Source organism: Mauremys reevesii, linkage group 16 (assembly GCF_016161935.1).
Source record: "Mauremys reevesii isolate NIE-2019 linkage group 16, ASM1616193v1, whole genome shotgun sequence".
Lineage (NCBI taxonomy): Eukaryota > Metazoa > Chordata > Testudines > Geoemydidae > Mauremys > Mauremys reevesii.
In genome coordinates this window covers 39,039,838-39,064,549 of record NC_052638.1, presented here as the reverse complement: position 1 = coordinate 39,064,549, position 24,712 = coordinate 39,039,838, and the positions used below count along the sequence as shown (strand labels likewise).

The 24,712-nt window shown below is 38.2% G+C and overlaps 1 protein-coding gene across 3 annotated transcripts in view; it reads right to left on the bottom strand.

The window, feature by feature from the left end:
- The window catches only part of LOC120384706 (BTG3 associated nuclear protein), a 247,863-nt gene that overhangs the window by 91,101 nt on the left and 132,050 nt on the right, over window positions 1-24,712 (bottom strand). For 2 of the 3 annotated variants that reach the window (XM_039503693.1, XM_039503695.1), the window contains 3 exons: window positions 16,274-16,404; window positions 11,382-11,453; window positions 8,512-8,556 (listed from right to left, as the gene is read on the bottom strand). In XM_039503693.1, coding sequence (XP_039359627.1) covers window positions 8,512-8,556; window positions 11,382-11,453; window positions 16,274-16,404 — 248 coding nt within the window. The remainder of the gene's footprint in view (window positions 1-8,511; window positions 8,557-11,381; window positions 11,454-16,273; window positions 16,405-24,712) is intronic. The other variant, XM_039503694.1, reaches the window with a different exon arrangement.

Below are 24,712 nucleotides of genomic sequence, written 5' to 3'. Positions count from 1 at the left end.
CTGAAATCACTGAGGCACTTTTGAAAAATCACACCAGTAGTGTACCGAATCAACCATTCTAATTCCTATTAAAATATACTGTGTAGTTGGCCTGTAAGTCAATACCACTTCCATTCAAAAATCAAAAGCATTCTCTGATATCTTCTATGTGTATACTTGGAGTGTACACTGTATCTTCTATCTTAGTTAATACCTCCTCAGCACTAGCGCCCCTCCTTTATTTTTTTCACATTTTACTCATCTTTTTATTTTCGTGCTGATTGTCATCACAGTATATAATACATTTTCCACTCTATTAAGGCACAAATAAGTTTGCTCGGTAGTAATCAAATTTAATAACCTGTAGTTGACATTTTACATGTCAAATCAGAATTTCCTCAGCTGAATATCAAAGGGCATTATACAGAGCCCAGGACTATGATCCCAAAGCAGTTACTATACCACAGAACATTATTTCATGGTGCTCTGTCTGCCATTATAGAAAACGTGCATAACTTTTACAAACTGGGTACAAGTGTGCAAATTTTAACAGCCTGCCTCATCAACGTTTATTAACTGTGGAAAAAATATTTGTGTGTTGAGTGATTGATACCATTCCATGTAAATGATTAAAACAGACGTCCAGAAACTTTTTTTTCTAAATATTTAAACTTTATACAGCTTTTAAATGCAGTATTTAAAGATGTAATTTATTATTTCTATGATATTTATTACCCATTTCTTACTTTAGAAAAAGATTATACTGGTCTTAAGGCTTTACCATGCTTATTATTTCCAGAGGTACTTTATATCTTACAATATATAGTACATTTAAATAAAATGGAAAAATATTCTAAAAATCTTCATATCAAACTAATTACATTCATTTTCCAGTCTTAGTTTGCTATAATATCTGCCAAATTTCATCACCGCAGCAAAATAATGTCCCACTATACCAGCCTAGGCTAAGCTTTCAAATGTAAGCAGTTCGGTGAATGCTGATAGTAAACAGGACCTGAAAGAGCAGTGCACAAAGTGGGGAACAGCTGTTCTACTGTGTGGACTAATGTCAATAAATATATACATATATACACACACTCGCATGCATAAGGGATGGTCTTCAAGCTAAACTAAAACAAAAAAACCACTTCACAATTAAAATGATCACAATCAATGACTTCAAGCAACCTTATTTTTCTTTCGCAAATACTTAACACTTTTGTTTCAAATGTGTATAAAGCACAGACAAGTAAATGAGCTTTGCTCATTACCTTTATTTCTGAAGAACAAAGCAGCTCTGCAAGAACTTTGTACAATCAATTCTCAAAGAATTGCCAGTTATAAATCTTTTTTTTTTCAAAACAAGACTAACAGATTCTAATTTCCAGCTGTACAACATTGCCTTTTTCATTTTGTTGTTTTTGTTCTAACAATTCTGTTTGTTTCTCTATGTAGATTATTCAAAGCAGATGTGCTGAAACAGGAAAACAGCTTTTTCAACAATCTACTACACAGCTGGCACGGAAGTTGAGGGCTATGCGCGTGCGCGCACACACACTCTCTCACTCCTCTCTGTCGGTGGCATATGCAAAAAACCCCCACAATATGAATGTCTCTGTGTCCCATGGTATGACAGTTCACAAGGGGGATATCAGAGCAGCACCGTGCCTGCAATTCAAAAATCCACCCCCTTTTCTCAACCTTTTGCTAAGGAAACATGCATCTGACAATGATCTTAACAGCACTGCCCTCTGCTGCTCAGAAGTGAGGCACAGAGGAAGAGCAGAATGCCATAGTCAAGGACTTGAAGTAGGGATTTCAACACTACCTTATAGTAGCCTGATTCCCAGTGCCAACAAAACAATACCTGTAGTATACAGGTGTTCTTTCAGCTGTTCAAGTCAAGGCATGATTAAAAATGTTTATACTGGCCTTATTAATACATATTAGCAGTATCTGCTCTACAGTATCAAAATGAACAATTAAAATGAGTATTCAGAAAAGAGAATTAAAACAGTTTATTGTAATTGATTTTTCTATGAAATAACACACACACACACACACACATTATTCTAGTTATAGAGTGCTAGCTACCTGGGTAATGAGGTGCTGCATACAAACATAATGAAAATGTTATGTTCCTCACTGCAATATACTGCATATAATCAATACATCTGAGACATTTTGCCTGATAATGATTTTCATAGCCCTGAAAAAAAATCTAACTGGCAAAATAGTCCTAGTAAAATAGTTTTTAAAAAAATTATTTACTGGTCTATGGTTATGTTTTTCAGATAAGAAAAGATTATTTCCAATATTTTCACTGGCTATATTTAACTTGTTCTATAGCCTAAAATTCAGCAAAAGTAGAATTAAAATCAATATAATTTGTATTATTATTAAAAATTGTTCTTGGAGTCGCTGGTTAAATTGCATCTTAATGAGATAATAATCAGTTATATGGTGCCATTACTTCATGTTAAGGGAGATACCTAATAAGGAGTAATTAGCACCGAGGGAAAAAGAACAGAAAGTAGATCTTAACAGGACTGGTTCAAAATTTTCTCAGAGACAGATGGGTTTCTAAATAATTTCCTTTATAAACAAGCATATTTACCTTTTGGTTTAAGCTAATCGGAAATAAATGGTCATTGGAGTATACTATCTATCAACTGGCAGACCAATTAGATATCTTTTAAACATTTGGGGCCCCTTCTTCTCTTCCACTTCCATTCCCCCTAACAAAGATGTATAGATTGTCCTTCACATCAGATCATAACAAGCAGATCGTACAGAAACACATGGGATGTACAGATGTGGTCTCCTCATCTCAAAAAAGATATATTGGCATTAGAAAAGGTTCAGAGAAGGGCAACTAAAATGATGAGGGGGTTTGGAATGGGTCCCTTATGAGGCGAGATTAAAGAGGCTAGGACTTTTCAGCTTGGAAAAGAGGAGCCTATGGGGGGATATGATAGAGGTATATAAAATCATGAGTGGTGTGGAGAAAGTGAATAAAGAAAAGTTATTTACTTGTTCCCATAATATAAGAACTAGAGGTCACCAAATGAAATTAATGGGCAGCAGGTTTAAAACAAATAAAAGGAAGTTCTTCTTCACACAGTGCAGTCAACTTGTGGGAACTCCTTGCCTGAGGAGGTTGTGAAGGTTAGGACTATAACAGCGTTTAAAAGAGAACTAGATAAATTCATGGAGGTTAAGTCCATTAATGGCTATTAGCCAGGATGGGTAAGGAATGATGTCCTTAGCCTCTATCAGAGGGTGGAGATGGATGGCAGGAGAGAGATCACTTGATGATTACCTGTTAGGTTCACTCCCTCTGGGATACCTGGTATTGGTCACTGTCGGTAGACAGGATACTGGGCTGGATGGACCTTTGGTCTGACCCAGTCTGGCCATTCTTGTGTTCTTATGATGTTCCAGATCTCTATATATCATTTTAACATATTGCACACTGAGTGCAGTGTGTGTGAGAGATAGTCTGATCTGCATACCAGACACATATCCATTCTGGGGATGTTCAGACCCGAACTTCACAGTTCAACATCACACACGTATTACATAGATATGCACACACTTCTTGAACTCGCCCTCCAGAAGGCAGCCCCTCCCTACAACTCTGAACTCCTTTCACATTCCTCCACCATCACTCTCTCCACTCTACCAAGGACACTGATTCATCTCTGCCTCTCAAAAATCAGCTCTGTGACTTCCATGCCGTTTCTTATGTTTGAGATGCTCTTGTAAAAACCTGTTTGCTGAACCACCTCCCTTGCCACAGCCAACCACTCTTTAAACTCACTGCTGTCATGAAGCCTATGAGGCGTGACTGAGGTGGGCAAAACAGTGCAGAAAAAAACTAATGCTACCACTACAATGTATACATGCCTCACTGAACTGAGTACCTATGTGTTGTTAATGTCACCAGGATCCTTTCACTACCTACTCCATTTATGAACCTCATTTGGCACGTTATTTTGATTTGAGATTGTAAACTCCTCTGGGCAGGGACCATGCCTGTACTTGTTTCTGTGAGGTGCCTAGCATATATTTGGGTGGTAGAAAAATATCATATTTATATATTTAATATCATATACAATGTATATATTACACATACACGCAATAGATAGATTACATAGACAGATATTGCAAAAGCAATTTACAATAGTTAGCTTTCTCTTCACTAAACCTGTGACAGATGCTACAGTTTGTTTTGGATTCTCCTAACTTCTCTAGATGCCTGCCACACACACACACACACACACACACACACTTCAGATAAAGAAGCAAACTAATCTTATGGATGCGCCCTCTGTGAAGAACCTATACACATAGCAAACTCTTTGCTCATTAGGAATAAATTCAATCAAATTCTGACTTTTAAAACAGCATTGACTTTTTGTTTTGTTTGTAAACTAAAAGTGACTAGCTGAAAACCATTTCTCTGGTGTCATTTTAAATACTTCCTAAATTGGCTAACTGTACAAAGAACAATCTAGAAAATGAAATAAAGGGGTATTGAAATGCTGAATGTGTTACACTTCTGCCTACCTCTACACATAGGATAGGGTTTCTGAACACCATAGACTGATCTTCACATATGCTGTGGAGCATGTATACATCTAATACCTTTGGGGACCTAAAGATCAGCAAAAGGAAGAAGGGGATGCAGTGAAGGGTTGGGGGTGGGCCGAGGGGTGGAATCAAGGGAGAGAAAAGACAATGGAGGAAACTTCTGGTAATCCACAATCACTGCCAAATACAAAAAAACTCCCATTGGTCTGAGGACTTAAGCTATTAGTTAATACAAAGTTTAATTATTTTTGCAGTTTGGTATTTTTATTAAACGTCCACTGAAATATGAAACTTTGAGCTAATAGAACACATGTGTAGGTAGAGTTTTCTTTCTGGCATGATTTCATTGGTTCCATGGACAGTCATGCCAGAAAAGCAAGATCTAAATTCAATGCAACTACCAGGACAGAAAATTAAACAGGAAAAAACAAAAACAAAAAATTAAAACAGCTGGCAACATTAAGCAGAAAGAGCTAGTATTACCAGCCTCTGCAAGGTTTGAAATATAGCTATCAGTTTGGAAAAGTTTCACAGATAAAATGTAATGGTAGATTTAAACTACGTTTTGTTTTAGTTAATATGGAGCTAACACAATCCTATTCTTTATACCCTGGACTAATTGATGTACAAGCCCTTTTCTGAGGATCAGGGTGACAATTTAGATCAGGAAAGCTGTAGTACAAAACGGTATCTGAATAGTGGAAGCCCTCTGAAGGTCTGCCTGCATATTTGTGCTAATAACGTGTACATTAATAGGTGGAATCTGGAAGCCAGGGATTAGTGCTCCAATGGGATTGCTGGCAGCAAAACTTAAGATCTAATAAAATCTTGGTTTGCAAGAATATTCAATACCTGCTTGAAAGCCATCAAAGTGACAAATTATTCACTTCCCTCATTACTGATGTCCTTAAGTTCCCCTGGTAAGGTGCATTAAGCTCAAAAAAAAAAAAGGGGGGGGGGGATAAAGTGACTTTTCAAAGTGGTGATGGACAGTTGGGAGAATACAGCGGGCAATGTTCTGAGAAGTACTCCAGCAGTAGAGACCACACACTACTACTTCTCCCGTTTGATTCTGGGCTGTATTGTACATATAGGGTGGCCAGATGTCCTGATTTTATAGGGACAGTCCCCATATTTGGAGCTTTTTCTTATATAGGCGCCTATTACCCCCCACCTTCTTTTCCAATTTTTCACACTTTCTATCTGGTCACCCTATGTACATATTCAACCTTCAGATAATATACTACGCTTGGGGAAAGGACTGAGGAAACGTCAGGTACAGCCATTACACAGCACAGTGTACATCTACAATGCTACACAAGGGCCTTTCCCAGAGCTGCCATTCTTCCTTCCTGGCACACTGAGCTCCAGTCCTCACTGAGACCACTTGGCACTTCTACACTCCAAATAATAAAGCATTGATAATATGCAGAAAATCAGGGGCACATACATTTAATTAAGACTGGAGCTAGTATCACCCCAGCCATTGCACACTTGTTCACACTTCTAAGATTGCAGGGAAACAGGAAGTAGCCAGTAGTGTTTCCAAGAGTGCAAAAGTTATTGAAAACTGGTGCCTAGGGGAAGGTACTTGCTTTGCTACACATGCAAAAGTCCCTGGTGATTCACATGGCGTAGCAGTTAGTTCTGTGAATTCAAATACAAGCGTGCGTGAAGAAAACAATAAAAAGACTTACACTATTAGTTTTGCATCCTGTAACATACTGTGAAAATGAAGTTTGAAAAGTAGGGTCAATGATATCTGCAATACTATCATTTGTGGTTCACAACTAAAACTAATAAGAAATCGGGGGAAAAAATGTAGGCAGAAGTTTTCCAACCAATTGTAGCCACAATCACTTCTGCAGGGCCAGAACTGTTCTTATCAACACACATTGATGTTTAACTCCAGTAACAGTGAAAAATCCCCTAGTATACATGAACTACTGATGTTAATCAAGCCAAAACTGATTCATCTGTATTCTTCTTCTCTTCTGTAATACAACCCTAATTCTGGAATATATTTTTCTTACTTATCCTTTCTAAGTTTGCATCTCTTAGAAATCATTTATTAGATCTCCAAAATTTCATGAACTCTTTAAAAAATAGTTCAGCCGTGAAAACTCATGTTTACATCATAACTTTTTATTCCAGCTTGGGAAACAGCCACATAGGATGTATGATACTCTAATGCAGTGCTTCTCAAAGCCGGTCTGCCATTTGTTTAGGGAAAGCCCCTGGTGGGCCAGGCCGTTTTGTTTACCTGCAGTGTATGCAGGTTCAGCCGATCCCACTGGCCGCAGTTCACTGCTCCAGGCCAACGGGGGCTGCAGGAAAGGCGGCCAGCACATCCCTCGGCCCGCATCGCTTTCCCCAGCCCCCATTGGCCTGGAACGGCAAACCGCAGCCAGTGGGAGACGCGACTGGCCAAACCTGCAGGCGCGGCAGGTAAACAAACTGTCCCAGACTGCCAGGGGCTTTCCCTGAACAAGCAGCAGCCCAATTCTGAGAAGCACTGCTCTAATGGGTTCACTTAACCATCACCGCAAAGATACCATCAGCAAAATGTGATCATCCAAATCTTTTTGCTTGCAAGTTGACACTGTTATAATAATAAAAATATTTTAACTGTCATGTATTGGGTCTATTTACAGATGCAGAGATTCAGAACATTTACTATGGCAAATATGTGCCCTATGTGGTATGAAATAACATTTCAAGGAAAAAACCGCTAGGTTTGTAATACCAGAAAATTGCAAATAATCTGCACACCTTGTTAGTGTCACAGAGAAATAAAAGATCCAGGGTTAAATATGCACTATTTCTTCCAATAAGACTTTACTTGGCATTTTGTTACATGCAGAAGGGCCAATGGGGGATAAAGGAAATAGTGAAATGCCAAAAAGAATGCTCCAACATGTGACTTCCATATTATCCTGTTTCAGTGACCTAATAATAGTACAACAACAAGACACTTCAGATTAAAATTGATTAAAAAAAATCTCTTTAGAAAATTAATTGTAACAACAGGTTAGGTTGTTTCTCCACACAAAAGGCCAGGAATGGCCAAAGATTGAGAGTTCCAATAGTTCCCCAGAGGTTCAGAGTCCAAGTGGCTTGTGTCTTGCCAAAGCTCAAGCCCCTGGTCATAGATCTTAACACAGCTTGTATTATAATATTCAGCATGAACAAAAACAGTTGTTCATTCAAGTGGCCTGGACAGAAGCTTCCCTTACATGAGTACTTTTTACTGTGGGTATTTTAACCTAACATAACTTGGTAAAGGATGTCCTGTGATCAGATGTTAGCAATTTCACTTTCACCTGATATGGAAAGGATGTTAATTCAAACAATCTCCCAGAGTCATTGCTGCAGCTTGGGACTCATTTTCACCCTGTCCCACATATGCATAAGTGCCTAATAAAGCTATCTTATCAAAAAGAACACAACCAGATGTGAAAGATCTCTCTCTCTCTCTAGACATTCATACAATACAAAAATATCTGCTTAAATCTTAGCAACAAATGTTCTTATGTCTGCATAGCTTGTGGTCCACGTATGGCCACATTGACAGTCAATGACAAAAGCATGTACAAGGAACATCCTGTGCACAAGATAATCAGTCTAGTTTAGCACAACAACGAAGTAGCCAAAGACAAGAAATTATAGAACATATGGATGAAATATATTATTGCATGAGTGATGAAATAATTATGGTCAAATATCAAACTGTTTCATCATAAGTAGGCAAAATATTAACTGGTGGCTTAACATTTTTTTCTGTTTATGCCATAAAATTTAAATAGAAGACATAGCACACATTTTGGTCATTAAAACAACTTTTGGTAATATGAAGTCAATCCATATGTAACGTTTAATTATGAAGACTGAACTGCAACACTACCTAAAACTCAACTGAGAAGGATCAATTCCTACCTGTCCATCTTGACCGACATGAACCTGATGTATCTGCAGATTACCCTGTAAAATAAGAAGAAGAAACAGAACTCAGGAATTAGAAATAAAGCAGCACTTCTCAAGGAGCTGTGTATTTATTTGAGGAAATCTATTAATTTAGGAAATTCTTCTGAAGGTCTATGTTTTTGGCAGTAAAACTCAAGTAAAGTGCTCCTGCACTTTAATCACAGAGAATGGATGCCTGTACTACTTTACTGTTTTTTCAATTTTTTTAAAAAAGAGTTCTTCAGGGGTGAGGTGGGGGCAAGGGAGTGTTATAGTAAAATGATTAAGGAGCAATCTGTTTATATGGCTTTTATGGAGGTAGATTTTCCCTTCTCATATTCCCTCATTTTTGTAAAATTGCAAACATGCACAATTCAAAACATTTGTCATCCTAAAATTACTAAAGTAATTTTTTTAATCTGTGGCTGTTTATAGTATGTGCCATTCCTAATGGATATAATGTCTGTTATTACTAAGCTATCATTAGTACTAACAGCCATTTATTTTACTTTATTAAAACTCAACCCAAAATGTGAACAAAGAGTTCTAGTATAGGAATTCCAAGGCACGTATTACAAAAGATTCTAAATGTTGTAAACTATTTGCAAAAGACCTTCAGCTATGAACATTGAAAAGGGAAGGAACTTCATTACAGAAAGAAACTCTGATTTAAGTTCTTAAAAAGGTCCTTTAAAAATATGTTTAAGTAAAAAGAAACAAAACAAATCAAGAAAAAAACTCCCCAAAACAATTTAAGCACAAGAGATAAAATGGCAAATTTCTGTGGGAAAAACACACCCAGTTCTTTCATTTTCATCTTTTTACACTCCATAATACTGCCAGCACGGTGAATAAAAATCAACAATTTTATTATGAAAAAAAATTAAATTGGATTTTTTTATTTTGTTATTTAAATTATAATAAGTTTTTCTCTTTAAAAATAAACCTGTTTAAAATAAAATCTGCATTTAATACAAAATATGTCAAGGCTTTAATTTATTATAATCTCTTAAAACATTTTAATAAAAAATAAATATGCTGAATCCATGAGTGAATATCAAAAATTTTGAATTAAAGACTGCTTTTCTATATAAAGAAAGAATCAGGAAGAAAACATTTAACTTTTGAGGCCAAGCTTTATGAATACGGCACAATCGATCAGCCTAAGTAACTTAGACGACTGTCTCATTTTCAAGAGAATTTAAGCTCCAGTCACCTTCACTTAGGCGTATTTGAAAATGTTCCCAGGCTGACCTGAAATAATCAGCTGAATTTACTGACTACAGTTAATCCCTCTGTTTAGTAAATCATTTAGTTGTAAAGTGAAACATGTTTTGACAGAAAGCTTATGTATCTAAAACATTTAAGGCTGTTTTGTTTAATAAAAGTAAATTTTGTTTTGTGTGTTTAATTAAATTACAGTTACCATCCTAATGCAGTTTGACACAAATCATGACAAAAAGTTAATTATCCAGTAAATAAGCAATATATCATTCACCATTTCCCAATATACTAAAAATGTACAATTAATAGAAATCCAAAAGCATTAAGCTATATAATTCCCTAAATAAACATATATAGTTATAGTGTACCCTGCTAGATAGCAAAAATATGTAACAAATCTAGTGGAAAGGCTGTATTTAGTTGTAAATCAACATGGTTTAATGGTTATATCAACCAATGAGAATGCACCTTTCTTTAGAAAATAACTGAAGAACAAATGGAAAAGTTGATTAAAATCAATTATTTAAATCATCATGGTTTAAATCAATCCATCTGGACTAGCTGCAATTCCACTTTCTTTCAAAGGAGTATATATTGGAATAAATTATAATCCAGATGTTTTCAAACCACATGGCTAAAACGTAAGCCTGTTCCTGGAGTCTTTATATGCAGGCAACTCCCACTGAGGTCAATAGAGTTTAGTCTCTGTAGTGACTTCTCATGCCCACACTAGACTCTTTCACAACAAATATCCACCTGACCTCAGCTGCATTCGGAGCCACAGAATTTGAAAAATCATTCTTGTTTCTCTTTACCCCATCCAGCCCCTGAAAGGAGAATTCTTTTCACTAAAACTCACTCATATTTATTGTTATAATTTTAACCTCAGAGTGCAGGGAATCAGAACATACCCTTCACCAAAGGACCCCAGTATACCACACTATTCCATGCATTCTAAAACACATAGGACAGATTGGCTCCAATGGGAGTTTTGCCTGTGTAATAATTTCCAGGCTGGGGCTATAATTCTGGAGAATCAGTTTCCTTTTTGCTGCACTATTTTTATGCCAGGGGGTTGACAGAACTGTAATTGAGGCATGTAGTCACTGCCAGGCTTCTAGAAACTGCTTCATTCTCTAAATACTTTCACTAACAGGAATCTCAAAAATCCTCCTAGTACAGTTCTGCAGCTCCCACAGTGAAAGACACCGTTAGGTATTTTGGAAATATTCTGCAGGCTGCATTACTAAAATCCTTTACTGCTGAACTGCAGCACTTGTTAAGCACAAAAGTTGTTACTAGTTATAGTAGTACCCTGAATGTACTATACTTTGCCTCCCATGAAGCCCATTATAAAGCACATCAGCTATAAGCCACAATTTGCTAATACAAAACACATATGCATTCCTTGGTTGGCCAAATAAAACCATAGACAGAGAAGGAGTGTGCTACATTTGCTGAGATTGAGGCATATTTCAATGTGGCTCTACCACATGCATTCAGTTCCACTTTCACTGGGTTCTTTCGCTTATTTCAGCATCACTGAGAACAGTGCTTTAAGAACCACAGCCCTAGTCTCTGACCAGTATCTACTCACATGACGTGGCATTTTTGCTCACCTCGCTGTCCTGTGTGATTTGGACCTGCTCCCCTTGAGGCACCTGGGCTATGTGGAGGTGACCCTGTGGGATCCGCAACAAAAGAAAACACCAAGAAGCATCAGAAGAAAATCAAAACTAGAGGAAGAACCTATTATCTCAGATTCGTTATAGTTTTATGTATTCGAGGATGGAGGGAAATGATTCACTGAAACTCACAAACGTATAAAAATTGCTTAAAAAAATTAAGTGTATCCACATTTCTCCATTCTTTTATAGGAAGTTCAAATGGAATAGAACTCCTTGTGGGAAAAGCATTTAACTGTCCAATGATAGAAAGGACACAAATGGGAATAATGATTACATTTATAGAGTGCCTTTCTCCTCAAAAGATCTCAGAGCAGTTTGCAATTTTAACTGTTCCACAAACTATGGGACCAAACCTGCAAACAACTCAGAGAGACTACAGGATCAGGGCCTAATGTATATCAGTAAAATATAAGGATCACTTCTGCCACGGATGAAATGCAGCCACAGCTGAACTGAATACAAGAAGGGATATATTGTGGCCAGACTTTTACTCCTGTTGAGAATCTGGCCCTAATGTGGTTTTAATAAAGTTGATACTTTATATTGCTGCCCCTTAACAACCACTCCTGAAAGAAATCAAGTATTCCATTAGGTAAAAATTTGGGGAGGAAAGTGAAAGAATTCCTTGTGCATCCTGACTGGCCTAAAGAAGCTTTTGCTACTGTACTTTACCTGCTGATAAATTGGATTCTAAATAACCTACTTTGGGGTTTATAAGGCTTTGTTTTCATTTTAATATGCCTGTATGAAACTGAGATTAAAGATATCCATTTGGAATACGGTCAAAAGCCTTTCTTATAACACAAGAACAATTGCATGTGAATTTCAAAGAAACACAGATCCCTCTATTTCAAACAGTTTCATTTCCTTTGAAAGGAAACTGTCTATTTATAGGGAGAAAAAAAAACATACTGAAAGTATCAAACTGACAATAGGGACTGTATATAAAATTAGAGCATAGACTCAATCCATGTTGAGATAAGAATCGCTTTCCCTTCTTAACACCAAACTCTCAGCAGTTCCCAGGGAAGAGCATTGAAAATTAAAAAGGTATTATTATGCTGCGTTTATAGTTTTGGTAATTCTTTCAGAATAAGGCAAAAAGGTGACTTTGTTCATCTTTGTACCACAGATCATTTGAAAAAAAACCTGCTCACTCATCCATTGCAGATACATAGTTAATCTTCAAGGCCAATGATTTTAGTATGGCCACCTAAGCAATTCAAGCATAAAAAAAAGAAATCATTACTTTTAGTCCTATCCCCCAAAGAAAATTTGCATTTGCAATTCCTGGGCATCCAGTTCAATTCCAGCACTGTTGGTTTGTGTTTTTGCATTTTCTGTGTAAATATTTGTTTGTGACTGAATGTGCAAGCGTGGGCAATGCTGAAATCTGAAGGCCATCAGCAATTCACATACACTGTATGGGGCATGTAACCACAAATGCTTCATGCCCTGCTAACGACCCAAAGCTTGATCTACGCAAATCATTTTCCAGAGAACAAAGTGTAATGTCGTTTCCATCTGGTGCAGTCCTGGGCCTCTCTACAGAACCTACTGGACCAGATTTATAGCAGCAATGTTTAGATTTTGACTGGAGAGTGCAACAGGTTTCCGAAACTCCAAGTTAGATTTAAACTTTGATTCCACAGATGAAAATTTAGTTTTATTTGGCATGCCCTTACCTTTTACATCTACTGCTACAGACTTTTTGTCTACATATCTTATAATGGTAATTTGCATTTCTAGAGTGCTCTTCATTCAAGGATCTCAAACATTCTTTAAAAGCCTTTATAAAACCTCACAAAACCCCTGGGAGGTAGGTAAGAATTAATATGATGGCAAAACTAAGGTACAAAGGAATTTCCAAGATCACACAGCTAGTCAATGGCAGAGCTGGGAGTGGATCCCAATAGCCCTGACTCCCAGTTCTTTTAAAGAACACTATTTCTCAAACGGAGGTTTCTCTTTTACAAGCTTACTGCAGAAGAGGGTTTACACCACTGGGTTTGAAAGTTTCTTTACAGGTCTGCCAAATTTCAGAGGTTTAATCATTTGGCCTATAGACTAACTCCAATAGGAAATCTAGCCTACAGACCCTCAAGGAAAGCAATTAGCCTGTGATATGTTGCTGTTTGGAGGCAATGGTCCTTTCCAGAGAAATATAGGATTTGCCATCCATTGTGCATGATGCTCCAAGGAAAGCTGTAAAAATTCATAATTGCATCAAGCCAATTGTGCGATGCTGTACAAGTTAGGACAGACTCTCATAAAAAAAAGTTTATACCAGTTTATCACCACTTGGTGCCTCTGAGAAAAGGAGGACAGACATGGAGCCATACCTCCTTCTGATCCTGGGGCACAAATTCCAGTAGCTACAGGCCTGCTCTAATTTATGTTGGCTAGAATGGATCCCTAGGTACTTTTGTGCCTGTGAAAAATCAGAGTACATTGCATGTTCCCTTCAGGCCCTGATTATGCCAGCTTTATTTCACCAGGCAATTCCCCTACAACAGAGAAAAGTTGCTTGATGTTACGTAAATAAATAACACAGATTGCTACAGACTGTTGCAATACTAAATATGGAATTATATAATAATCGACAAGTAAAAATCGCAAATACACTAAGTATTTATGAACTGATTGTCGGACATGTTGGGCACTTGCAGCTCCCACTTAAATTAATGAGTGTTGTGAGTTTTTAGTACCTCTGAAAATCAGCTCTGCCTTAATCTTTAGGCCTGAAAGACTTGCTTGATGCACTGTTGCCAACTCTTGCTATTTTATGGCAAGTCTCACATGGTATCTGCTGTTTTTCTTAAAGCCAGACTCATAGCTCCAGGATTCACTCTCTCTCTCATACCCAGTCCCATCCAACCTTCCTTACTCCTCCTCTTAACCTCTCACTCTCTTCTGGCTTGTTATCTCCACAATACAAGCATGCTTAAACCTCTGCCATCTAAAAAACCCCCATCCTTGACACCATTTTCCTCTCAAACTGCCACCCCTTTTCCCTTTCATCTCTAAAATATCTGAACCTGCTGTTTGGAGTTCCTCTCCTCCGATTCTATCCTAGAGCCTCTCTAATTTGGCCTCCACCCTGTCACTCCTCTAAAATCGCTCTCACCCAAGTCTCTAATGACCTCTTCCTAACCAAAGCTCAAAATCAGTACTCTATCCTCAGCCTCATTGACCTGTCTGCTGCCTTTGACTCCATTGACCATGCTGCTCTTCTTGAAATCTTGTCCTCCTTTGGCTTCTTTAACTCTATTTTTGCCTGGTTCTCCTCCTAAGTCTCTAACCACTTCTTCAGCCTATCCTTGATCTGTCTCATCCCGTTTTCAACTTTTTGAGGGAGTTTCCAGAGGGCTCCGTCCTTAGTCTCCTCTTCTCCCTCTACATCTTATGTCTGGATAATCTTATCTACAAACACAAATTCAACCACTTCTATGCTGATGACTCGCAGATCTACCTCTCCACTCCAGACCTTCTCTCCAAACTAAAATCTTGGCATGTCTCTCTGATATCTTTTAATGGATGCCTAGCATCAGATCAAGCTTAATATGTCTTAAACAGAGTTCTTAATCTCCTGCTCCCTTCCTCTCCCCAACCCTCCACGCAAGCTCTCCCTGATACTTCCTTTCTTGATTGCAGTAGGCACCACCACCATCCTGCCTGTCACTCAGGGTATTATCTTCAACTCAGAAGTCCTCACAGCCAGGCTATGTTCAAGTCTACGTATTGAAGATTCTTTGTGCGTAGCACCTCTGCAGTATGGCCTTTCCTGTGCATCTACACAGTTAAAAGTCTTGTTCAAACTTTCATCATCTTACATCTCAATTACTGTAAAATCCTTTTCTCTGACCTTGTCAAAAGCAATCTTGCTTTACTATATCCATTCAGAATGCTGCTGCAAAGATCATTTTCCTGGCTCATTGCTCAGATCATGTTACTCTCTCCTCATTGCATCCCTCCATTGCTTCTCCCTTCTCTACCTCTACCACTGCCTATCATGCTGACCAATATTGTCTCATTGTTTCCTTGTACTCCTCTGTCTCCATTTGTCTTCTCTTATTTTATACTCAGATAGTAAGCTCTTTGGGGACGGGATCAACTTTTTGTTTTCTGTTTGCACGGCACTTAGCACAATGGGGTCCTGGTCCATTACTAGGGCTCCTAAGCACAACACATTAATACAGATAATAACGTCTTAATTCGGAAAGCCAGGGGTCCACAATACTACATATTCCAATAACTTTTTCACCTCACTTCTGCTTTTTCCTTTAAAAATATTGAATTACATACAAAATAGTTCTTGCATTAAGATTGTGACATAAAACTACAAAAGCCAGGGAAAGTTTCCTCAGAGTATACCAACACCATGCATTTAAAAAGCACAATGGCTTGACTTATTATAGTAGTGTCAGGCTTAACTTTTACATTTCCTGGCTTTTGTGGATTTGGGTCAAAATGTTAAGTTTATTAAAACGTTTTTTTATAATTTAACATCAATATTTACAGCTTTTGCTTATATACATACATTTAAATGAACGCACATGTAAAGGATTCAGCTAACAGATGTCCCAAAAGGGTTTTGAATGCATTTTACAAAAAAAAGGAAGACACGTGAATCATAAATGGATGGATTACTATTTGGAGGGTGGGATTTTTTTGAAACATGATTAAGAGGCCCAGGTGTGGGGATATAAGCTAATCATCTTTTTGGAGCACAGAAAGAGCTGAATCTGAGCTATGTGGCACATAAAATGTTCAGTGTTCTGGACTTTTTAAACTGGAAGAGATTATGAAGAATGAGTACATACTACTTGGACTTGGCCATCTTCTCCTATTTGGTGGATTTGAACCTGTTGAGCATTAGCCAGTGCATAGTGTAGCGCCTGTGGCTGGTTCGGCTGGATTTCATTAGTTGCTGACACTGTGCTCTGAGTACCCTCTGGAAAGAAAAAGAAAAGACAAAATCCAACCTTATTTCGTTTGCACATCTCCATGCCAGTTGCCATGCAATAATGGATAGGTGGGAAACTAACAAACAAACAGAGAATAAGCAGATGAAGAATGTTTATGTTACCCTCATGCTTCGCCTGCAGTTTCATTACTAGCCTACGGGTCAGGTTACAAATTCAGGAACAATAAAAAGGCTTTTGTTATAGTTTACTCTCTGGAACATGACAAATTCACACAGGTATTTTTGCTATAAATGCAAGTTATGCTACAAGAAGAAACTCAGAAGGTAGTGACAAGAAGGTGAATGGACCATCGAAGTAGCAAAATTTTCAATTTTTCTCAGCATCTCTAATCCTCAATCCACCTGTTCAGCATCTGCCAGCACACCATCTTCCTTCAAGGTTGGAAAGCAACTTTCTGTAATACACATACCAAATCATGCTGTTCCTCTGGATTGCCTGACTGGAGCTATTGAAGATTATATCATATCTGCAGTGCATTCAGTATTGCAACATGGAGGACTAAACTGTTCTGTTCTTGTGAGCAGGCAAAGTGTTGCCAACTCTTGTGATTTTATTGCAAGTCTTGTGTATTTTTCTTAACGCCCCAATTGCTGGAGTCAGGATTTCATGAGAATCTCAACCTCCATTAAAAAATATGTAAGTTGCTAGCCCTCGTTGCAGAGAAAAGTGTATCCTAAAATTTAAAAACTAGAAGATAAATAAAAAAGAACCAAAAGTGTATTTTTTTTAATTCCGGGATTTTTAACTAATCACAATTTTTTTGAAGCCTGATTCCATTTTGTAACATTTGGGGTTAGCAATACTGAGATACTGACACAGTCAAGAATCCTTCTCTGAAAAAAGAGACTGGAACAGAGTCGCAGAGCATGGGGACAAGGTTTTTGTGTGCATCCACAAACTGAGACACAGCTAGTTAAAGCTCAGTTACACATGGTTCTGGCAGCACACATGGTACGTCAGATCATCTATTTGGATGAACCTTAAAATACCTAACACAACAGGGATGATTAAAATTCAGCATCAGTCCTGTATTCCCTTCCTTTTATGTTGGACTATTATTTGGAGGGCATTTTTTAAGTTTAACTGAGACCATAATGTCTCATGTATATAGACAGCATTGTCATGTCAACATGGATTTAGAAAAAACTTAATTGTATTTTATTTCCTTGATAATTTGTAACCGTTTTCTCTGTGCTATTTTGGTAAATCATATAAATATACATTTAGGAAATTCTTAGAAATGTGGATTTCACTCCCCATTCTTGCCCCCCCCCACTCCCAATAATGACTTCTTCACTATATGGTAACGTAATGGGGTGCGCCTTGCCACACACTGTAGCATTCCATAAAGAGAGTATGAATCTATATTAGTACAGGAAACCATAATGAAAATATTAAAGACATTAAATGTTACTGCGCTTGTACAGTGGACAACTGTGTTATATTAATAACTTAACATTTTATTTATTGTTTAAATAAAGATTAGATGAGCCTAGTCCTTACAGCAGATGACTAATGAGCTACATATTTTCATTTTAAAGGACCCAGTTCAGGGGGCTCAGTTATTGAAACACAAAACAAAACAAAGGAACCCTATTCCACAATGGAAAACTTCCACTTTAATCTTTTTGAAGGCTTATTCTAGAACCACTAAATGATCTTTAGTACAATAGTGCTCACTGTCCAGCTATTTAGGAAGGACAGGAGACACTGGATGTAGTTTAATTAGGCCACAACTTTATTAACAATTATCTGGGAGTACCCAGCAAAAAAAAAAGTGCACAGTTCAGGTAATTCCATGATCATTTCAACATACAACAGGGGTGCGTCCATCAACCCTCCCCCTTTCCCATCCTGGTTCCCCAGCCCACCTGCTTCTGGGACCTTACCCTCCCCCAATCCTTTAATGAGTGTTAAGATGGGCTATAAAGGGGGAGGGGTTAGTCATAGAAGCCCTGAACTATTCTGTTTCTGCTCCTTTAACAAATACCTCCTTTAAATCCTTTACTACTCCATTTATCAGATCGCTGTATCCCTTCCCTGCGGAGCACCTGCACTGGACATCCGTCCCAAATCAACATAATGAGTTGCTATATCATGGCCTAATTCCTGTGCCATGTTCGCCCCAACGAAGCCCCCTCCCTGAACCAGCTGTGGGGAAGGCAAACCACCACCACGCGCACACACACACTTTCCCTTTTTCCCTCACCAATGGAGGGAAGAACAAATTCCTTCCCAGCTCCCCTGAGAAAGAAGCAACCAGCGCAATGCTGACAGTGGATCCTGACCAAACCTGCTATTTCACCACTTCCACGGGTGCTGCTCCACCTGATCCAGGTAAAAGAGGGCTTCTCCTGCCTGGCATTTACTTATATAACTTCCTCTCTCTTCTGGTCTCCTGGGTCAGCATCGCCACTCTGATCTGCAGCTGCTGCAAAATCACTCTCTCTCTCTCTCCCCCTTACCTGCCAGAGGTGAGTAAAGGCATCTTAAAGTGGGTGTAAAATTACATTTACATCCACTTATAGATTCATAGATTCATAGACTTTAAGGTCAGAAGGGACCATTATGATCATCTAGTCTGACCTCCTGCACAACGCAGGCCACAGAATCCCACCCATCCACTTCTATAACAAACCCCTAGCCTATGTCTGAGTTATCGAAGTCCCCAAATTGCAGTTTGAAGACCTCAAGCTGCAGAGAATCCTCCAGAAAGTGACCCCTGCCCCATGCTGCAGAGGAAGGCGAAAAACCTCCAGGGCCTCTGCCAATCTGCCCTGGAGGAAAATTCCTTCCCGACCCCAAATATGGCGATCAGTTAAACCCTGAGCATGTGGGCAAGATTCACCAGCCAGCACCCAGGAAAGAATTCTCTGTAGTAACTCAGATCCCAACCCATCTAGCATCCCATCACTTCAAGAGGATTCCTTACATTGCCAGAGTATTGTAAACAGTCGCCGTCCCTGCCCTGCTTAATGTGAGGCGCAGTCATTGGTGGCTACTTTTACTAGAGCGTTCTTTAGTCTATAAGGTGCCACAGGACTCCTTGTCGCTTTATCCTACTGTGCTAATATTTTAGCTGCAGTGCTCTGAAAAAATAGTTTGTTTAATTAGTATCTGTTCTCACACTCATTGTTTATGAACAGACTAGTGCAAGACAACAAATTTGTGCTTTTAAACCTGAGTCTAGAAACTGAAAACCAACTCAATATGGCTAAGCTAGAATCTAGTTATCTGGTGGAAAGTTTACTTGTTTTTGTAGTCCAAATAAATAGCTTTAAATTACTTTTACATTTCATTACATAAAAGGCTGTCAAGAGAAAGTATGAATAAAGCAGCCAAGTAAAGCTACCAAAAAGAGAAAAGTAACTCATGTATAATTGTTATATATTATGCTCTAATTGTGGTTCTATTCCTGCTATTCATGGAGGCTGGGTCAGTTGCCATATGGCTGACTATTATCCTAATTTACAGAAAGTCAGTGCTTAAATACACCCTCACAATTTTCATGAAGTTTCATGGGTATGTGATTTCTATATATTGTAATACAAGTTTTTGCACAAGAGTCAGGACCAAATATTTGGCCGGGGCCTAATGGACCCACACTGAAGGAAAACCAAAATCTCCCTGTACTAGTTATAAGGACCAGAGACTTTGTACTTGATGTCACTAATCAGGCCCAACATATGATTTACTCTGAGATACCCCTGTTCAGAGTAAATGGGTTCTGTTGGAATGTATAATGTATTGAATGGGCAATGCAGAAGTCCCACAGTTTGAAGACTTCCTGACTTCTTGTTTATATAGAACATCGCTGTGGTATTGTCTGTCAATACTGATACACATCTCCCCTGTAGATGGGTTTGAAACATCTGGCAAGCAAGGCAAACCGCATACACCTCACTGACATTGATGTGCAGCGGAAGTTCTGCCTGGGACCAGACACCTTGGGTCCTGAGTCTTCCTAGGTGTGCATCCCATCCCATCGCTGATGCATCTGTGACTAGGGACAGCGATGGATGAGGCCTGGAGAAAGGTATTCCCGCACATACTGCTTGCAGTCGAGCCACCACTGAAGGGAATCAAGGATTGGATTATTATTTAGTTAAATTAATTGAGTAAATGATTCTTTCAGAAAAACAAACATCTTTTTACCTTCTCCTGTCTATGTGCCATGAATTTTCATGTTGTCTTCACGTAACTGATTTTCCATCATTTCTGTTTTATTAAACATCAATTTATTCCCACATACTAGGCTATTAGATTATAAGGAATGCCAATTCTGTTTTTCACCTTGCTCCTTACAGACCACCTCTAGTACATCCAGCTGTGACTTCTTGCTTTCAGCATGTTTTTCAAACCCCACTGCACAAATCAAAAGCTGATCAGTCCTGGGGTCCATACACATAATCCTATATTCTCATTTTTTTCCATCCAGTAACTGTTGGACTCAAGATGGAAGTGAATGATGGGGTAAGAAATATGTTTCACCTATAACTTCAGCAACATTTTAAAAGTACATTTCCTCTAGCTTGGACCTGACAATTATATCAGTGCAATACAATATTTCAGAGAAAACCTTAAACCCCCATTATAAATATGTTCTTATTTCCCTACCAAGAACACCCTGTAACTCAAGAGTATCCATGAGTTAGCAAGGCCTGCAGCCCATTAAAGAAATATTGAAATTTGTTTGTAACTGAATAATACAAAGAGACCTGTATTTGCTGTAGTCCAGCTGTTACTTTACAGATGTTAAAAACTATTTTTGCATCAACAAGCTTAAACAGGGGCTGGTAAGAATTGCATATACCAAACTCAATCTGAAGTGGGAGGAATGCGGTCAAATGCATTCAGAACTGTACATCTCTCAAGAAGCAAACTTGCTTATAAATAGACTCAAATCTTTGGCTTCATTGCAATGGCCAGAGTTAGTAACAAAAAAAGAAGAAAGGAAAAGAGAACTCAGCAGTGTCCAAAAACAAAACATCCTTTATGTATAATTGTTTTTTCCCCTCTAAAGCTCTGACCAGGCAAAAGTAATATTTATCCATTTTTAAACATTCCCCATAAAAAACAAATACAAACTTGAACAGCACACAGCTTGAATGGAGGATATGTCAACAGTTATAAATCACTATAATGTAAACTATCTGGCCTCACATTTACAACTTTGATATAACAGAGAATCCCTGGCTCTGAGAAATTGTACAGCTGAACTCTCATGTTGAAATTTTCCACCACGTTTTTTAGAATGGAGGATTTGCTTGGACATCATCTGAACAGTTGAGTTAGTGCTGTGTGGTATTATCACAGCATCTTTTTTTTTTTTTCAGGTGGATCAGATGCAATAGAGGGCGCAGTTATCCTTTGAACGGAAGATGCTGCTTTTACCTTTTCACAAATGGAGGGTTATGAAATGGAAAATGTTATAAATGACTAGTTCCTTTTTCATGAACAGAAAATTAGATCCTTTAAAATATGTGTTTACTGTATGTTCTCATGAGCCAAAAAAAGTAAATCTATCTAAAAAAGGTCTTTATCTTTTTGGGCTAATCCTCAACACTTGACAAAGTCACCCCACTAAACACTTGTTTCTGTGGCATATTTTTCAAAGTTAATCCTCTTCAGGAGTTGTGAAAGCAAGATGGGATTTGTCTGACAAATTTAATTCACAACTCTTTCAAGCATGTGTGTATTTAACTTTCAACTAAGAACAATTTGAAAATTCCTTATGCCAAAGGAAAAACCTCTGGTATTTTCCGTATCACTTTTTCCACTGTCATTTTGCTTCATTCATTCTTTGAATTAATCTCTATTTAAATCTCCCTGTGGGTTTCTGCATCTTTATTTCTAAAATCGACTGGTAGATATTTGTCTTCACACTCCAATTTTATTTTAAATAGGAGCTAAACACCATAAGTGTACCTCTACTTCTCTTCAAAGACTCTGGCGGCAAAGCCTCAGCTGGAATAAACGGTTATAACTCCATTGACGTCAATGGAGCTATGACAATTTACACGAGTTGAGGATCTTCCCCCTCTTCTGGCAAGAAGGGATGGAGGTTTGGATTCTGGAGCAAAGTGGTTTTTTGCTTGCTCTGCTTATTTGCATATTATTATCCAGAGTGCTCGTCCACTTCACAGTTATTACATAACACTGTCAGTGCTCTACTAACAAATGGGAATGCAGTTTTGGGTGGCCTGAACTCTTTTCTTAGAAAAAGAGGAATAAGGAAAACAAATTAAAATCAAAGAAATCTACCCTTCCAAAAAAGGGCACAAGTACTGGCTACGTCACCTTACATCACCCTCTACTGGACAATTCACAGAAATAAAAATGGACCCAATTTCCTCCTCCCTCTGCTCCACCCCCACCCCCCATGCATGTTTTTTAAAAGGATATCTGCTTAACCTACTCTGGCAGCCATGTGTATGGCTCTTGTCAGAAAAAATACACATGTTGAGAACTAAAACCCTGGCTTGGAAAAGAGCAGGACAGACCATTGCAATTAATACCTCAAGCACAACAAAGGGTGACATTTTCAAACTGAAGTGCCAGATGAAATATGGGAATACGATGTCTCCCTGAGCCCAACAATCTACTCTAATTTCTTTACACAGCCCATAAATCCTGTGGCTGCTGTAAACTTGCACAGTCAATTACATTTAGAAGAATCTTAATGAATAACTTTGGGGGGAGGGGAGGGAAATAGCAGTGAAAAGGCATAAGTTCATTTTTTTTTCCTAACAGCTTCATTAGACATATGTAGTCGAGAAATTAGTTACTTTTGAACGTTTAGGATTTCAGTATCACGATGCAATAATTACTCAGGCAAAACTCACATTGACAATGCCTGATTAAGAACTGTAGTATCCATCTCATGCTGTCCTAGGCATCGCAGACCAGGGGTCAGCACAGTTAACTTCTAATTGTGATATATTGAAAAGACAAGAGGAAATTTGTTATTTTTAAGATATATGATATAAAGCTAGTCACATCATATGAACTTATCTGTACTGCAAAAGCAGAAAAAGACTTCAGTTTGAACATTTCACTCATAAAGTTTAACATGTCTAATGATAGTCAGCACAAGCATCTAAGAACGCAACTCAAGCATGTGCAACCTCCTTAAATGTGAATGTATCCAGATCATTTTGACTAGGAAGCACGTAACAATTCAATTCTCATAATGGGCTCTTCAGACCCACAAAAAAGGAACCCAACGTTAAAGCCAGATAGGTTTCAGGAAATCACATTTTAAAAAATGAAGTGATGGTGAAAAATACCAGCTCAGAAGCTCTGGAGACTGAAGTCACTTACTGGGTTGTAGAATAGGACATACTGCAGGGCAGTGACCATGCCAGCTTCTCCACATTCCCACCAACAGTTCAGTCTTCCCAGCTACCCCAGTCCTTAGCCAGTCTGCTGGGACTGCCAACAAGGAGGGCAATAGTGGCGAGTTTTGTACCTCTCTGCTGGGAACTAGACTGACACCAAATTCATTTCAAATCATATACTGAACAGCTATCAGTTACTACAAACCAGAACTACAGACAGACCAGCAACCTAGAGATAAAAGATGTTAGAACCCATTACTAATCCCCTGAGCCATACATCCAGTCCCCTACAATTACACGCTCAGTATAATCCTTGTCTCGCTCCTCAAAATATGCCATTCAGCAGCACTACCCACATCAACATGGATGGCTGCAGTTCAGCACATCCACCACACATTTCCACCACAAAGAAGGTAGTTAAGCATTTTAACCCAGTCATGTATTAAGCTCTCTTCCACACGGATGGTCATTATAAAAGTACAAATTAATTAGGGCCTGCATTTTCATCAAAAGCTATTATATAACAGCTCATTCACTGTGTTCTTAAAAGAAATGCCAGGACTAATAGAACACATTGGTTTAAATGATGGTGAGACGTGTTAGATATTTACCATTCCCAAATATAAAAGTATTAAACTATTACTTTGTACTTGCCGAGTTTTGAACAAGGGCAAGCAAATGTCCCATACAGAAGAGAATGTCATTGTTTTACAGCACTTTTAAAAAGTACTAATAAGCATCCCCTGACTGAAACACACACACTGGGATTTATAATTGAAAGCTATTCTGAGATTAATCAGCCCTTAGAGATATGTGATTAAAAACATCACTGCATGCTAATTACTGGTCTGTAATTCAGATCTACGTTAGATCTTTTTCCTCATTAGTGCCTTTCATTCACTATATTCAAATAAAGATTCGGGTTCATTAATAA